Here is a 17,684-nt window from a genome sequence, read left to right as displayed (position 1 = left end):
TTGTCCTTGGCTCTGACAGCTGTGACCCTGGTTTGAATCCCCAGCACCATAGATGGGTCACTCAGCACAAAACCAGGAGTAACCTGTGACATGCAGCCGCCGGGGGTGGTCCAAAATTTTTAAAAATAGTAATGATTTGTTTTAACAAATTACACGGGTGGTGTTTTTAGGGCTTACTCCTGGCTCTGTGTTCAAGTTTCACTGCTGACGGGGCTTGAGGAGCCTGTGGGGTGCCAGGGATTGAAGCGCTTAGAGGCCATGTGCGAGGCTCTCCAGCCGCCGGCAGATGGTGGTTTCCATTTTATTTCTTCCATGTCCTGTTTAGGATTGTAAGAGATCTTGTTTTCCAGAAAGACATTTTAAGGCCAAAACTACATATCATCTTTTGGATTTATAACATCTCATTCTATTTTTTTACCATATCTCTATTTTATAAATATCATCATGGGTTTTTTTTTTCCTTACTCTCTAGATTCAAAATGAATTCTCTCTCCTAGTCTTACTGTCTTAACATCAACTAGTGCTCAGAGTGACTTTTTCATTCTTTGGATATAAGTTTACTTTTGTTTGGGATGATAAGGAATCTGACTTCCAGACATTCCTGGCCTGGCCCTGCCCTGCCTAACCAATCTTAACCTTTTCTGCTGCACAGCAGGAAAATTTCCTTGTAATCAGTTTAGTCTTCTCAATTACCCATGTTCATGCTTCATCTCTAATCCCTCCTTTTTCTTTCCCTTCCCTTGAGGGTTGGATCTTTATCTTAAACTGAGTTTTAAGGGGAGGGTTGTGGATAGAGAGTCCTTAATTACCTGATTATGAACCAGGATTAAGTTTTCATGTCTAACCCTGTTCTGGTTGTAACTTAAACCTTATCTTTAGCTGTTTTCCCGTGTGTGTGTGTGTGTGTGTGTGTGTGTGTGTGTGTGTGTGTGTGTGTACACACACTAGATAACAAGACAAAATCCTTGAGACTTTTTCTGGGAAGTGGAGAAGACACACACCCCTTTAGCAAAATAAACAAGTAAAAATTATATAGTAAGGTAGTCAAAAGCCACCTAGGAGAAACTAAAGTTTGGAACGGGCATTATAACTGATGTGTGTTTGCTGAGATCAAAAGTGCTCAGTGTTTACTTTTTTGCTTTGTTTCTTTTTGGGGTCATACCCAGCGATGCTTTGGGGTTACTCCTGGCTCTGAACTCAGGAATTATTCTTGGTTGTGCTCTTGGGATCATATGGGATGCCAGGGATCGAGCCCGGTCAGTGGCCTGCATGGCAAGTTAGCTCTGACCCTGAAAGTGTCAGATGTTTTCCCTGGGTTGGTCAGCTAAGCCACTGATGACTTGGTGAGGCCAGGAGTGAGTGAGTGGGGTGAGAGTGAGCCCGAATAGGTAGCAGAAGAATCACTTGTCATCCCGTTGATCTTCGATTTGCTCGTGTGGGTACCAGTAACGTCTCCATTTGTCCCTGTCGCGTGCTAGTGTAGCCCAATGATACCTGCTTGCTCCAGGAACAGGAAGAGCAAAAGAATAAGTCATAGAATGTTGTGGAAACTTTTTGAACAAACTTTGTTGTTTGATGTTTTAAATTCAGAAGTCCTTGGAGGGTTTTTAACAAAAGAATGCCACCGTGCAAGTTGAAGTTACAGTTTTTCAAGGTTTACTGTGGCTTCTGTACTATCCTATGAGTGAACAGCAGAGACTCTTTCGGGGACTTTTGGAGCAGAAACAAGTGATAATGGTTTGAAATAAATAGGGTGCTTAGGACTGGAGAGAAGGTTCAGGGGACTGAGTGTGTGCTTGTGTGCAGGAGGCCCAGATTAAATCCCCAACACTACGTGGTCCACTGAGCACTGCAGGGAGTGAGCAGTGCTGGAGCGCCTGGAGCAGCATTACAGTGAACTGCCTGGTTGCTCGAGATTTGCTGGTGGCGCTCACTCCTCCTGAGCACCTCTCTGGAAGCCCCCCAAGACTAGGTCACCGGGGAGTGTGTAACTAGAGAAAAAGAGACACCTAATGTTTGGGGGCATATGAGGAATTAGCAAAACAGGCATAAAGGAAAAGACTGTAGTGCAGGGTCTCGAGGAGAGAAAAAGGAGACTGGCCATTTCTTTTCCAGCTTTAATATTAGATCATTTTGACTTAACATATTTTTTAAAAAGAAAAAGCAGCTCGCCTTGGCAGACTGGTGGGTGGAAGGCAGTTGGTAGACAGAAGGAACACAGGTGAAGGGAATTATATTGAAATATTGTATGCCTGAAATCCAACCAGGAATAACTTTGTAGTTTCACAGACTAAATTAAAAAGAAAATGTAGGAGAGTCATTTTGTTGACATTCACTGGGTATTCAGATAGGGCTGGAGATCTTGCTACTCAAACTTGCTGAGTTTATGCTGCTGGTGAGCTGTTGATCAGTCACACTTTGAGTAGCAAAATTTTGTATGAGAGGAAAAAGAAGGCAGAAAATGAGAGTTCAGGGGAGTAATAAGATACTCGCCTTGATGCTGCCAACTGCGGTTCATTCGCTGTCACCACATATGGTCCCTGAGTGCTGCCGGGAGTGAGCCTAGGAGAAGTCCTCAATAACGCTGGATATGCTCATCCCCCCAAAAGAGAGTGACAAACAAATACGTTACATTTTTAGGAGAATAAGGATTATTTTCCAGAATGAGATCGTTATTTTAAAATCAGTACTAAAATGAATAAAGGGGAGAAATAATTCATGTATAGGGAATTTTCCTAAGAGAAACAAGTATAGAAACTACTCATATTGGGCCAGTGAATGGGCTCCTGAATGCAGAGCTAGGAGCAAGCTCTGAGCACTCCCCAGTGTGGCCAAAAAAAAAAAAATCTTCTAAGCTTCTGTTGGTTTGAAGGAAAAGGTGATCTTGTTGTGGTGAGAAGTGACCCCTAGTGGTGCCCAGGGGACCATATGTGGTACTGGGATTTGAACAGGATCAACCCACATGGTTTCCTTCTGTCCTGTATTACCTCCCCAGGCCTTTTCTTTCTCTTCTTTTTGGGGGGCAGGGTACTGTTGTTATTTTTGAAATACGTATTTCTCAGAGAGATGAGTATTCTTGGTTTTTAGGCCACACTCATTGATGCTCAGGGGTAACTCCTGGCTCTGCACTCAGGAATTACTCCTCGGGGGACCATAGGGGATGCTGGGGATTAAACCTGGTTAAGCATCCTGTAAGGCAGGTGCCCTACCTGCTGCAATCTCTACAGCCTTCTTAAATGCATTTTTATCACAGTTTAGGAGTACACACACACAGGGACACACATGTGTATGTGTACTTCAGCTACTAGAGAGAATATATCATAATGAAATTTGTAGAACTGGTTCTCAAACCACTCATATAAATTAGACTCGTTTGTCATCAAGTGAAAAATACCTGACTTCTTTTCTTAAACTAAGCATGTTCATGTGTGCCTGTATTATATCCCCTGGAGATCTGAATTCTGTACTGTCTGAAAGGGTAAGACATAGAGCCTTGCCAAGAATTTTTTTTTAAGTGATAAAATTAGGTATTTTTTTCCTCCCTTTTCTCTTGAAATTTTTCTCATTTATTCATTAAATAATTTGGAGTTGTGCATTGCAGACAGTACACCTCAGTAGGATTTGACATGCACAGGAACTTTGATGTTTTGTTTTTAAATAAATGAAAAGTTCCAACATAGTGATTTTAGAAGAGGAGGAGAAAATTGGTTCTCAAACAGATCTTGATTCTCCTAAAATGGTCTTTGTCCCATAAATTCAGATTTCCATTGAGCTTTAAAGATTATTATAATGGCAGTGTTGTTGCAGTATCAAAAAGGGAATGTATCCATGCTAAATACAGTCCTTTATACGCATAGCTTTTTTTAAAGGAATAAAACCCAGGTGATGACATGGAGCAAATTCAGAAGCATGTTACATTGAATAAGGAGGTGTTGTAATATTTATGTTCTTGTATGTTTTATATTTGTATATACATAAAATTATTTTTTCCTATGAAGTACTAAAAGTATATGCCTCAAACTATAAATAGCACTTTCTTCTTTTGTGGGGTATCCTTTCATTCACATCCAGCTGTTATTCAGGACTTACTCCTCACTCTGTGCTCAGGGATCACTCCTGGTGGGGTTTGGATGATGAGATGGAACCACGGTCAGTTGCATGCAAAGCAAGCACCCTACTTGTTGTACTATTGTTCTGGCCCCAGCACTTTTGACAGGGACAGGAATGTGGGGAAGGAGAGATTTTCATTATTCTTCCTTAATCTTTATCATTTGAGCCATTTATAGTTGAGACATATATTGTATTTTTAAAAACATTTTAAGATGAGATGTTTAATAATCAGGAAAAATCACTATACTAAATGATCTCTATGGTTTCTGAGCTATGGCTTTCAAAGAACACAGGCAGTTACTGAAGATTTTAATGAAAATATTAAAGTTTCTCATTCTAAATGATTTTTATTTAAATTTTTATATTTTTCAGGTATGGAATATCAAGCAAATGATTAAGTTGACACAGGAACATATAGAGGCCCTATTGGACAAATTTGGTGGGGAACATAATCCACCATCGATCTATCTGGAGGTAAGTCTTTGAGAATCATTTGGTAGTAATTTTGAAAGAAAATAAAAAGAACTTAGATAAGCATTTGAACTGATAATATTTGTTGTCTTAGGGACAAAATAGATATGGAAGAATAATGACTTTGCCTTTATTTTCATACTTAATCTTCTAAGTATATCCTAAGATATATAGTATTATATAGTTTGGAAAAGTCATATATAAACTTCAAAAAATTAGCAAAAAATATTAGGAAGGAGCGAGAAAGCATTCATTGTTTTTGTGGAAGTCAGCAAGCTAGTTGTATTCAGAGAGGAGGCCTTTGTGAGTCGTCCTTTCCCCCCCCAAGACAAATTAAGGATGTTGGTCCCTTGAAAAAAAAGAGAATTTTTATTTTACAGTACTTTAAATCACTTAACATTGTTGTTTAACTTAACATTGTTGTTCACACCTCTGAACCCACTTGTCTGTATTCTAATGGCCCATGCTCTCTGTTTCTCTTGTATGTCTGAGGACAAATGAAGGAGGCAAATAGGCCCAATGAAAACTCTTGGAAGGGCCGGAGAGAGTACAGTAGGGAGGGCACTTGCCTTGAACACGGCTCATCTGGGTTCCATCCCCGAAGTCTCATATGGTCCCCTCAGCGCGGAGCCAGGAATAACCCCTGAGCATTGCCAAGTGTGCCCCATGCCCTCCTCCCTCTAAAGGAAAATAAAATCTTGTGTACCATATGGTTCCACAGCATCACCAGCAGTGACCCCCGAGCACAAAGCCAGGAGCAAAAAAGTCTTTGTTAAGTCTGAATTAGACAAAATAGCCAGCAGCTTTTCTGCCAGCCATCTCCATGGTCTTGGAAGACTCCCCGTCATACCGCACCTCATCTTCACTTTGATGTGATGCCGTTGTGTTGTTTCACTGCCATACCCACCTTCTACCCCCACCCCCCCGCCCCATGCATGCTCACACACACACTTATACACACTCTTCAGGCTTTTCATTGTTTGAGTTTTGTCTGACTATACAGCAAACTGTACCATATAGGTTATACCATTCACTTTATAGATTTTTATTCACCAGTCTCACACTACACACTCTCTCTGTAGAAGGCATTGTAATATGGAGGTTAAGATGAGTCATGCAGTCCACATGAACCTTAAATATCTCAGTTCTTGTTGGACCTTAATTTCTGCAGACAAGTAACCTAACCCCCCCTCTACTGCTTTACCTCATTGTAAGATGAGAATGATATCAAACATGTGGTAATTAAGGATACGGATAACACACCATTCATCTATCTTTTCTATCTCTGTTTATTTGCCTGTCTGGATATTTCAGATAAACACAATCATACTCAATGTGATCTTTTGTGACTAGACATTTTCACATAGCACAGTGTTTTCTTATGCTAAAACATGTATCAGTTCTTCATTCTTATGTGTGTATATGAACTGATAATTCTATCATATGAATGTATCATTTTGTTTTTCAGTGTATCATTTGATGGACATTTGGATTAACTACATTTTCTTTAAAACTACTATGAACAGCTAAATGCAAATATTTGTGTAGATTTTTTTTACTTCTCTCAGTTATAGGTCTAGAGATGGAATTATTTTGTGTTGTAACTATATTTTTATTCTGAAGAACTACCCAACTGTTTTCCAGTTTGTTCATCACTTAGAATACCATTCTGTTTTCAAGGTTCTTTTAAAATTGTTAACTTAGTAAAATACCTTTTCAAATAGAATTTTTTTCCCCAGATATCATATATTATATATTCATCTTTGTGCTTTCTAGTAATATCTTATTTTTTGGACTATCTGCTAAATCACTATAGGTACATATTCACTTGTCACAGCACACAAGATTGTTTCCTCTGTCTCTTCTTTATATATTTATATTCAAATAGAATTCTGTCTCTAAGCAATATTTGATGGGGAAAGAGGCACATGTACCCACAATGATGTGTAGAATATTCATATTTCCTTTTCTCAGTATATCTTATACCAAAAGATTGATCACTTTAAAGATCAAAAGTTTGTGGTACTTCCAGCTACTTTGTAACTTATAATTTCTTTGCTAAATTATAATGAGATTATAGTCAAAATTTTGAATTTCATGTTTCCTTTCATCACTGTTAGAAGAAAGTTCAGATTCAATGTAAGTTTTCTTTGTTTCATAGGCCTATGAAGAATACACCAGCAAGCTAGATGCCCTCCAACAAAGAGAACAACAGTTGTTGGAATCCCTGGGGAATGGAACTGATTTTTCTGTTTCTAGTTCAGCATCAACGGATACTGTTACATCTTCTTCCTCCTCTAGCCTTTCAGTGCTACCTTCATCTCTATCAGTTTTTCAAAATCCCACAGATGTATCCCGGAGCAACCCCAAGTCACCACAGAAACCTATTGTTAGAGTCTTCCTGCCCAACAAACAGAGGACAGTGGTGAGTCAGTTCTTTGTGTCTTCATTGCCGCTGTCTTTTCAGAAATACCAGAAGTTGAATTTGGAATATCATATCATTTCATACTCAGTGGCAATGCAGGCACATATGGGAAAGACATTTATATGGTGCCAATGTCAGTGTTTCTTTTTTTTTTTTTTTTTTCTTTTTGGGTCACACCTGGCGATGCACAGGGGTTACTCCTGGCTCTGCACTCAGGAATTACTCCTGGCGGTGCTCAGGGGACCATATGGGATGCTGGGAATTGAACCTGGGTCGGCCTCGGTCGGCTGTGTGCAAGGCAAGCGCCCTACCCGCTGTGCTATTGCTCCAGCCCCTGTCAGTGTTTCTTAATTGAAACAAATTTTATTATCTTTAATGTCAAATTTGACATTTCATCCTATCTACCAAACTTGAACCACATTCAAATGTAATAGTAAAGTCAAAATTTCAAGATTTGTGCTTTATTTGTTGTGTAACATCTTCGGTAAGAGGGATTCTTTGCCCTTGAGTGTGAGTTCCAAAGAAAAGGCATGGGGGTACACATGGGACTCGAGCGTTTGGTGGCCAGAAGCCACCTCCCCAGGCCAGACGACAGTGATGGAGAAACAAGGCCCCACGCTGATCGGTACTCAGTTTACTGCTCTCTCCTCCCCAGCGTAGTGTGATCTCTGCACAGTTGTAGTTTTGGTCATAGTCCCAGTCGTCCTAGTTCTACCATCCTGGACTCCTTCTAGACCTCAAAATCTTCTCCTAGTCCTTATCTTCCTCTTAGTTCTCAAAGTCTCTAAAGTCCCATCTTTCCCTTCTATATAACAGCATAATTATATGGAAATCATGAAGGGTGGGGCTACACATAGGTGGGGTTGAACATTGTCATAACAACAAGCAGAGGTAAAGCCACTCCTTCAGGGGAAGTTCTAGGGGATTAACTCAAGGACAAAATCTCATCTGAGGGTTCAGCTCTCCAGATTTAGTTACTAAGAGATCAGCTCAAGAGCAGGATCCCATGCAGGTTGTATTGCTTTCTCCTTTCCTCGGCTAGTAATCCATTTAAACAATCATAATAAATTTACTTCTTATAATGCTTGTAGTTATTTCGTATGAACACAGTAAGAGATATATTAAGCTTAAAGGTTGGTTCTTCCTGGGGACATCTCACTATATATCCTAGACTATAGTCCTCAGGCCAGGTTACTCTTTCCTCACCCCAGCAGGGTCCTTATTTGGTTACTTCTTTTGGGGTCATGACAGAATTTGTCCATAACCATGCTCTTAACTTACATACTTATGGTGCTTAGCTTGTCCCCTTTTCATTGCCAAGGTAGCTTACATCTTGCCCTAGGTCCATCCAGTCCCTTCGTCAGGAGCCTGCTTTTGGAGTGCTAGAAACTAAAGGCAACTGAGGCTTAAGTCAAGTAAATATGGATGCCCAGGAGTAAATATTAGTCTGGAGTCAGTTAACTCCCATGTTACAAAGCATAGCATGAACTGTCTTCCTGGGTCTATACAAAAAAGACATTGCTAAACCATGCAAGTGACTTGCAAGGGAAGAGAAAAGCAGTATAGGATTATTAGTGCTTAATGGAATTGGGAATGCCTCAGGGGCAGTGTTGTGGGGGTAATAAACCTAAACTCCCTGAGGGGGGAGCAAGAAAAACCCAACCTCCAACACTTGCGAAATCACTATTCAGTTTTACGATAAAATTATAATTTTGTTGTTGCATTTTATTATGTTGTCTGTGTGGTGCTTGTTATTATACTAGGATTTCATACATGTGAACCATATGCTCTTATCACTGAGCTACATCCCCACTAAATGTTGGGGGTTTGGTATGCTTAATATTTTTCTTGTGTGAATGATCTTTGATTGGTGGCCATTAGTATCAACCTATAGAGTAGCGCATTCTTAACTTTCACAGCAAGGAAATCTACAGAATTATTATGGGTAGTACGTGCTCTTCGAGGGTATCAGGTATTTCTGTGGACTTAATAAAGAACACACCCATATAAGTAATTTTTATAATTACTTATAATAAAATTATTAAAAATACTTACAATTACTTATATGGTTTCATGGGATGGTAATGAAATACTTAGTTTTCATTTTCAAGTACATGTGAAGTTAATTATTTTTAATTTCTTCAGTCAGCACTGGTAGTGCTCATTCTTCCTGGAGATGGTTTGCTGCCCTGCACTGGAGTGACTGCCAGTGACTCGGGTGGGTTTGTAACTCCTTGCAGCCAAGGCGTATGAGTCAGTGTGTGAGGCACCAAGACTGGCCCTCCAGCCACTGAAGATAGTTGATACTCTTATATTTGTACAAAGCTCTTCCCTTCAGCAGAAGCGTAAACTAGAAGAAAATGTATTCACCAGCATTCAGAAATGACAATGAAACCTATCTTGTCTCTGCCCATGCTTAAAGTAAAGCTTAATTCCCTTGTGAATTCCTAACTACTTCTCATTCTAGTGTTAGGTTCAGAGTTACACCACTGCGTTGTCAGGAAGTTGATCTAGGGCCAAAGAGATAGCTCACCTGGCCAAATTGCTTGCAAAACAAGCTTTATATGCTGGAGATGGTACATATTTGATCATTGTCATGGCTTGATCCCTCAAGTACCATTTTGTATGACTCCCAAAATGAAGAAAAGGAAAAAGAAAGTTAGCTTAGTAAAACCAGTTCAGGAATGGTGATGGTGCTCGGGCACAGGGTAGAAGCAGAGGGAAGCCCTCCCTTAGTTCGTCTCATGGGGTTCACAGGTATTATCCCTCTGACAGGTTCGGAATCCCTTTCCACAGTGCACGGTGAAGCAGTCGGCATTAGTGAGTTAAAGCATTTTAAAAAACCATCTGCCTGGTGGCCCCCCTTCTCAGGTGAGGCTCGCCTCCGGCTGATGGCACTGGGCCTACTCCGGAACAGGAGGCAGAGCCCTTCCTTACCGGGTGCGTCTCAGCAGCCTCCACACCTGCCCTGCCCCAGGGCCCACATCACAGCTCTTGGTGCCCTTCTGCTTGCTGCTGCACCATTCCAGAGAAGACCGAGAGCAACCTTCAGCTTAATCCCTCGGTATCTTCCAGGGTGGGAAACTAGAAAACTTCATCCCCAACAAAGCAGGAACGCTAGGGAACCATGGGGAAAACAGGTAGAAGCCCACGAAGCTCAAGGAGTGAAAACAGGATCATTGACGATATAGACAATGCCAGTAAATCCTCCCACGGTGTCTTTAGTGACAAATGATGAGGAGTTCAACAAAACAGTAGCACAAGGAGTCAGCAAAGCACAAGAAAGTATGAGAGTCAAAATGAGAAAAACTACAACAGTCAAAAGTGAAGAATGTGGTGATATTTTTTAACAGTCAATAGACCTACTTCCACTTCCCACTCCTGGGAGCGCCGGCAGTCACCCCCATGAACGAACTCCAGTACCACCATGTAAGGTCTTCTGCTGGCCTTGCCTCAGAGACTCATAAGTAAATCTCAAAATATTTCAAAAGCCCCATGCAAGACTGAACAGACCGTGGTAAATCGGAGTGGGTTAGCCTGGTGCCTGCCCAAGCAGAGCCCCCAGCTGCTACTTGCTTCCACAATTCAAAAGCACCGCCATGCCCTCGGCCTGACTCCACCATCTCAGTACGGACTCACCGAGATATAATCTGCTGAAAATTTGGGTAATTGGGGTTTTGTGACTGAAATCTCCAGGCTTTCTCGGGATCTGGATACACTACCTCTCCCCACCTCCCTGTACTTCCAGAAGCTTTGTCAGTCATATCCACATCCCAAAGCTACCACCCTATTAAAAAGCTACTCCAGCCTTACTGTCTCGATAAAAAATACTGAACATTGGGAGCTGGAGCGATAGTACAGCGGGTAGGGTGTTTGCCTTGCATGCAGCCAAGCCGGATTCGATTCCCAGCATCCCATATGGTCCCCCAGGCACCACCAGGAGTAATTCCTGAGTGCAGAGCCAGGAGTAACCCCTGTGCCTCTCTGGGTGTGACCCAAAAAGAAAATAAAAATACTGAACACCCTGAATAAACGTAATAACCTTTTAGTACCTGTATTGCAAGCCATAATGCACAAAAGGAAAAGGAGAAAAGTGCCTCCCATAGAAGGAGGCTGGGAGTGGGAGGTAGGGTATTTGGAAAATAATGGGAGAGAAAGAGGGAACATTGGTGTTGGGAAATGTACACTGGTGGAGGGATGGGTGTTGGATCATTGTATGACTAAAATCCGACCATGAACAGCTTTGTAATGGTCTATCTCATGAATATTCAATTAAAAAAAATTTTTAAAGTAGTGTGTGGAGTTCATGCCTGCTTCAGTCAGCTTAATCAGTGACTGAATAAATAGCTGTACTCCTACATTTAAAAAAAAAAAAGTCAATACACACTCTGAATAGTAGAATAACAGAAACTAAGAAAAAAAAAATCAAACTCCAAGATGAAAAGGAAGAAACCACTAGGAAAACAGCAGAAGGTGGAAAATTGCCTGAAAAGAAAAGCATACCAGAGAGCTATGGCATGAGTTGAAGAAGAACAATATGAGAATTATCAGCGTCCCTAAAGGCAAATCTGATGAAGATATTGAAGAAATTATCTAATTTTTTAGAGTTGAGGATTACAAGGCACCAAGATTCAAGATGCCTGAAGGGTCCCAGTAAAAGTAGATCTAATTAGGAAAACTTCAGGACACGTTCTACCAAAATGACAAAAATCCAGAGACAGAATATTGAATGTAGCAAGATCAAAAAAGGAACTTAGATACAAAGGAAAGCCCAGTAGACGTAGAGCAGATCTATCAAATAAGAGCCAGAAGAGTATGGAAGGATATAGTACAAAAACAGCAAAATAAACACCTCACCAAGAAATACTCTGTACAGCTGGATTTCGTTCGTATTTGAAGGAATGATACCGAGCTTCATGGACAGGCAATAGTTGAGGGAATTACTAGCCTTGAAGCCAGTTTTTCAAGAAGCATTAAAAGAGCGTTAGAAACAGCTGAGCTTCATAACAACCGGGGAGAGACACCTACAGCCGAGTTACTCCAGGTAGGCCCGGCTACCACCAGGCCCAGATCTCTTGGGCGGATCAAGCCCCCGCCCTGCCTCTGGCCCTGCCACTGGCCCAGTGCACCGCGCACCCACCACATCCAGCCTCTGCTGCTGCCAGAGAATTGGCCCAGCTTCTCAGCTGCCCCCACAGAGCTGCCGAGAGACCCCAGCAGCTGATTGACCCTGCTCCAAAGCTCCTGCAGCCTGGGGTTGCACAGCACCTCCAAATGTCGCAGAAATGACCACCCAGAGGAAGCTTAGAAAATTAGATGGGAAAACTGAGGAGTAGCCCACCAAGCTCGTGAATGAAAACAAGAACACAGAAAGCTCAACTCGCACCCGACAGTTCAGTAAATTCTCAGGCCATGACTTTAGCAACACCATCGCGAGATACATGTTGTAATGTAAAGGAAATGATTTTGTGCCTGCTAAGGGATCAGGCTTGAGGGGTGGGCAGGAAACTGGGGACATTGATGGAAGGAAGGGCACATTGGTGGAGGGACCGGTGTTAGAATATGATACACCTGAAACAACTGTATTGTGAACGACTTTTAAAATCATGGTGTTTCAAGTTTCATTCAAGGCAAAACAAAAAACAAAAGCTCCTTTAAAGAACAGGAGACCGCCTATTCCCCCTGACAGCCTGGTGGCCGCCATCTTCCAGAACCCTTTGGACAGTCAGGTACGGGCCAGCAGTGACGAGACTCGTAGGGCCTCATGGATAGGGGTGGAGACGCTTCTTCTCCTCCCCCGCCCCGACAAGACCCCGCCGAGAAGCCGCCTACAAAGGGCCCCTCAGGCTGCTGCTTAAGCTCCTTAACAACCATGATCCCAGAGACACACAAACGAATCTTGGAACCCAGAGGCTTTTGGCAGAAATCTCTCCAGGCTTAATTATTAAAATTTCAGAATTTCAAGAGCGCATGGCCGCATCATATGCTATTCATTATCAACAATAGAAAACAGATTGTCTAATGTTGCCTTTTCGGCAGGTCTGAGTGTTTGGGGGAAATTCTAAAAATGGTGGGACTGGTGTCAAAATATTGAATGTAACCGAAGTACAGAGAGAATAATGTGGAAGTTACCTGCCACACAGGTAGGGGGAGGGGGTGGAATGGGGGGCACACTGGGGTTTTTGGTGGTGGAAAATGTACACTGGTGATGGTATGAGTGTTTGATCATTGTATGACCAAGACTTAAACCTGAAAGCTTTGTAACTGCTCTCACGGTGATTCAATAAATAAATTTATTTAAAAAAAAAAAAGGAGAAACTTCCCGTCACGTGACACTGAGTAGAGCACTCGCTAATGATGCACGTGGTTGTCCTCTGCTAGATTAAGAAAGCTTAAAAACAGCAGTTCATCACCACAGGTTGACTTGTATTAATTTATTCTCTTATAGTAATATGTGGTAAATTTGTTATACATCTGTCACGAGGGTAGGTCCGCGGGGTGGAGAGAACCTGGGGATATTGGTGGTGGAAAGGGGAGACTGGGGGGTGGGATTGATTGCAGAATGTTGTATGTCAGCTCTATTATGAACAACTTTGTAAATAGTGGTGTCGCAATAAAAACTCTTGGGGGTGGGAGGGGGGAGCATGAACACTATAGAGAAGGTAAAGTATAAGAAAAATGCTCATGGATTGGAAGAATTTATATTGTCAAAATGACCCTCCTACCTAAACTGTGTATGGATTCAGTGCAGTCCCTATCCAAATTCTGACAACATTCTGAAAGGACTCAAAATAGTCACTTATAAAGTTTGTATGTAATCATAAAAAAAAAAAAAAAAAACAGGGACCAGAGAGAGGGTACAACTGGTAGGGTGATTGCCCAGCAGATGGCCGACCCAGGCTCAATCCCCAGCATCCCATATGGTCTTCTGAGCCACACCAGAAGCAATTCCTGGTTCCAGAGCCAAGAGTAACCCCTGAGCATCACTCACTGTGGCCCGAAACTGAACGAATCAAAAAAAAAAAACAAGTAGCCAATACCATACTGAGAAATAAGAAACTAGAAGGCACCTTATTACCTGACTTGAGTCTCTACTATAAAATCATAGTGATCAAATCAGCATGGAATAAGGACACTCTCTGACCAGTGGGTCAGAATAGAATGTTCAGGGACAAATCCCCAAATGTGTGGTCAGCTAATTTTTAACAAAGTAGCTGAGAACATTCGGAATAAAGACACTCTTCAACAAATGGTTGGAAAAACTGAATAAACCATGTGTAAGAAATTAAAGCAGGATCCATATTCACACCTGACACAAAAGTCAACTCGTAGTGGATCAAAGACCTTGAGACCTGAATCTATCGAGTATATGGAGGAACATACAGGCAGAATGCTCTTAGACCTCAACTTCAAAGAAGTCTTCAGTGGTATGATGCCATGGACAAAGGCTACAAACTCAAAACAAATGGAACTACATCAAATTAAGTGTCTGTGTGGCAAAGAAAAATGGGCTTTAAAAAAGACAGCTACCTGAATGGGAGAAAATATTTGCACTCAACATATCAGATAAAGGATTGATAGCCAGAATATAGAAAGTATTGCCAAAGATCAACAACAAAAATATAAAAGCCCCATTTTAAAAAAGAATGGGAAGAGAAAATGAACAGACACTTCTCTGAGGAGGACCCGCAGATGGTCAACAGACACATGAAAAAATTCTTACAACATAATATTAGAAAAATCCAAATCTTACACCAGTGAGAATGGCACATGCCAAAATACTGGAAACAATCCATCTTAGTGGGGATGTGGTTAAAAAAAGGAACTCATCCACTGCTGTGAGAGTGTTGTTTGGTCCATCCCCTGTAGAAAAGAGTATGAAGGGGACTCAGTAAACTCAGAATTGAGTTGCCATATAACCAAGGAGTTTTGCTTTTGGAAATTGATAAGTACATGGAAGAAAATATAGGCCTTTAAAATTTTAAATTGTATAATCCCCAGGACAGAAAAACAGTCATTCAAAAGAACATATGCACAGCATTATTCATTGTATAATAGTAAGATTTGGAATCTACCTAGATGTCTCACGACAGATAAGTGGGTCATGAAGACATAGTATATATACGTAATGGAATACTATGCAGCTATAAGGAATGATGAAATCATGCAGTTTGCTGCAACATGAATGGAACTGGAAGATACCATGTTAAATGAAGCAAGCCTGAAGAGGAAGGATAGACACAGGATGGTATCACTTATATGTGATATTTGGAGCAACTGGATGTGAGAATGCAATGTTTTAAGGGGTGGGTGGGAGTGACTAGATCACCCTTGACTCCAGAGTATAAGGAGGAGAAGGAAAGAAAATTGAGGGGAAGGGGAGGAAAGACAGGTGAGAAGCAATGGGGCAGGGGGTGGAGGTGGGGAGGAGGGCTTAACAGTAGAAGTCCCGAGGATTCAGCCACAGCAGTGGTGTTAAGGAATGATAGAGGGGCTGGAGCGGTAGCACAGCGGGTAGGGCGTTTGCCTTGCATGTGGCCGACCTGGGTTCGATTCCCAGCATCCCATATGGTCCCCTGAGCACTACTAGGGGTAATTCCTGACTACAGAGCCAGAAGTAACCCCTGTGAATTGCCGGGCGTGACCCAAAAAGCAAAAAAAAAAAAAAAGGAACGATAGAGCAAAATTCCCAAACCAGAGTCAGCAACACAAATAACAACTGAACTGAAAAAGGTGCCCATCAAGATGGCATGCTGGGGTGTTGGACGGGTACGAGAGGGAATCTGGGAATATTGGTGAAGGGAAATTGACCCTGGTGGTGGGATCGATCATGGAACTGTGTATGTCTAAAACTCAGCTATGAATAACTTTGTAATCATGATGCTTTAATGAAATAAAATCTTTTAAACTGTATAATCTTAAATAGAAAATAAGCAGAACTTACAGGTGTCAACAAAAATTTAAAACTCTAGTTGATAGTTGTCTTCTCCGAAGTGTTTTTGCTAAAAATGATGGCACTGAGGATTTGGGGGACGGAGGTGTTGGGACCACACCAGAAGTGGTGAGCAAGAGCCCAGGTTTTTCAGGGTCAATCCTGTCAGTGCTTGGGGAACCATAGGGTGGGTGTCCTAGAGGCCTTGAGGGCTGGGCCCTGCCACACCCAGGGATCATGTGGGCTCTGTCAAACCCTGTTCAGATACAGCTGCGGACTGTCTTCCACCCAGTCCCAGGGGGCAGATTTTATGCCGTGTATATTTTATTTTATTTTATTTTACTTTATTTTTTTTGGTTTTTGGGTCACACCTGGCAACGCACAGGGGTTACTCCTGGCTCTGCACTCAGGAATCACTCCTGGCGGTGCTCAGGGAACCATATGGAATGCTGGGAATCGAACCTGGGTCGGCCACGTGCAAGACAAACGCCCTACCAGATGTGCTATTGCTCCAGCCCCCTGTGTATATTTTAAACACGGGGTTTATTTAGGGTTTTCTTTGTCCCTTGCCTTTGTTGCTGCTCAGTGACATGGGCGGGGCTGGGGGTGTCACAGCAGTGGTGCTCCTGGGGGTTACAGTGATGCAGTGCTTGCCCAGTCTCTGTTCCTGTTGGGGGTGACATTCCTTTGCCTGTGGTCCTCGTCTGCATTCTGGTTGTGGTGCTCCCGTGTTCCCAGGGGAGGGTTCACTCCCTACCAGAGCATTTGAACATGTTTCTAGTTGTGTTGTTCACCAGGAATTGCATACTTTTGTTGTTATTATTTGCTTTGGGGGCCACAGCCTGGCGATTCTCAGGGCTTACATCCGACTGCACTCAGATCACTCCTAGTGCGGCTTAGGGGGACCATGGTGAGTGTTGGGGATCGCATCTGTGTCGGCCACTTGCAGAGCAAGCACCTCCCCTATTCTGCTGTCACCCCTGCCCAGGCATTGCATGCTGAAGTTGCACACACTCACCGGGCAGGTCCTGGGCTGCTCTAACCTTCCCCTGCGAGTGAGTGGCACCGAGGAGCAGACACGTGTTTGCAAGGCTGCTGTCCTCCCCGGAGTAGATGTTCATAATGTTTGCCAACAGCCAGAGGACTTTTAGAAAAATCATTGCTAGATTAGTTTTCCCCTTGGAATACAAAGAAGATAATAAACTTTTATTTCGATTTAATTAAAACCAGTAATTCATGGGACCAGAGCGATTATCCAGTGGGGTAAGGCATTTGCCTTGTAAGTGTTCATCTGACCTGGATTTGATCCTGGGCACCCTGATGGTCTTCTGAGCCCACCAGGAGTAATCCCTAAGCTCAGAGCCAGGAATAAGCTCTGAGCACTGTCAGCTTACTCCCCCCCAGAAAGGAACCAGTAATTTAATAAGTTATTAAGATTTTCAACATTAATAACTCTAGCAATTACTGGTTCTTTGTCAGTTAAATATAGACTTAAGCATTACAATTAATTATAAAGTTGCCTTTATGAAGGTTTTCTAGCATAGTCAATCCTTTTTTTTTTTCCATTTTAATATCTCTATGGGACTCGAGAGATAGTACAGCAGGTAAGGTGCTTTCCTTGTATTGGGCCAGCTTGGGTTTGATCCCCAGTACCACATCGGTCCCCTGAACCCCACCGGGAGTGATCCCCAAGCACCACTGGATGTGGCCCCCATCTCTGTGCTGTAAATAATACCTGTGACAGTT

The 17,684-nt window shown here is 42.2% G+C and overlaps 1 protein-coding gene across 3 annotated transcripts in view; it reads left to right on the top strand.

Annotated features, from left to right (window-relative positions):
- BRAF (B-Raf proto-oncogene, serine/threonine kinase) overlaps positions 1-17,684 on the top strand; it is a 158,241-nt gene that overhangs the window by 67,936 nt on the left and 72,621 nt on the right. For all 3 annotated transcript variants that reach the window (XM_055124025.1, XM_055124026.1, XM_055124027.1), the window contains exons 2-3: positions 4,483-4,584; positions 6,743-7,006. In XM_055124025.1, coding sequence (XP_054980000.1) covers positions 4,483-4,584; positions 6,743-7,006 — 366 coding nt within the window. The remainder of the gene's footprint in view (positions 1-4,482; positions 4,585-6,742; positions 7,007-17,684) is intronic.

Source organism: Sorex araneus, chromosome 1, assembly GCF_027595985.1.
Source record: "Sorex araneus isolate mSorAra2 chromosome 1, mSorAra2.pri, whole genome shotgun sequence".
NCBI lineage: Eukaryota > Metazoa > Chordata > Mammalia > Eulipotyphla > Soricidae > Sorex > Sorex araneus.
Note: the sequence above shows the minus strand (reverse complement) of the source record. Positions and strands in the feature narration are given on the sequence as shown.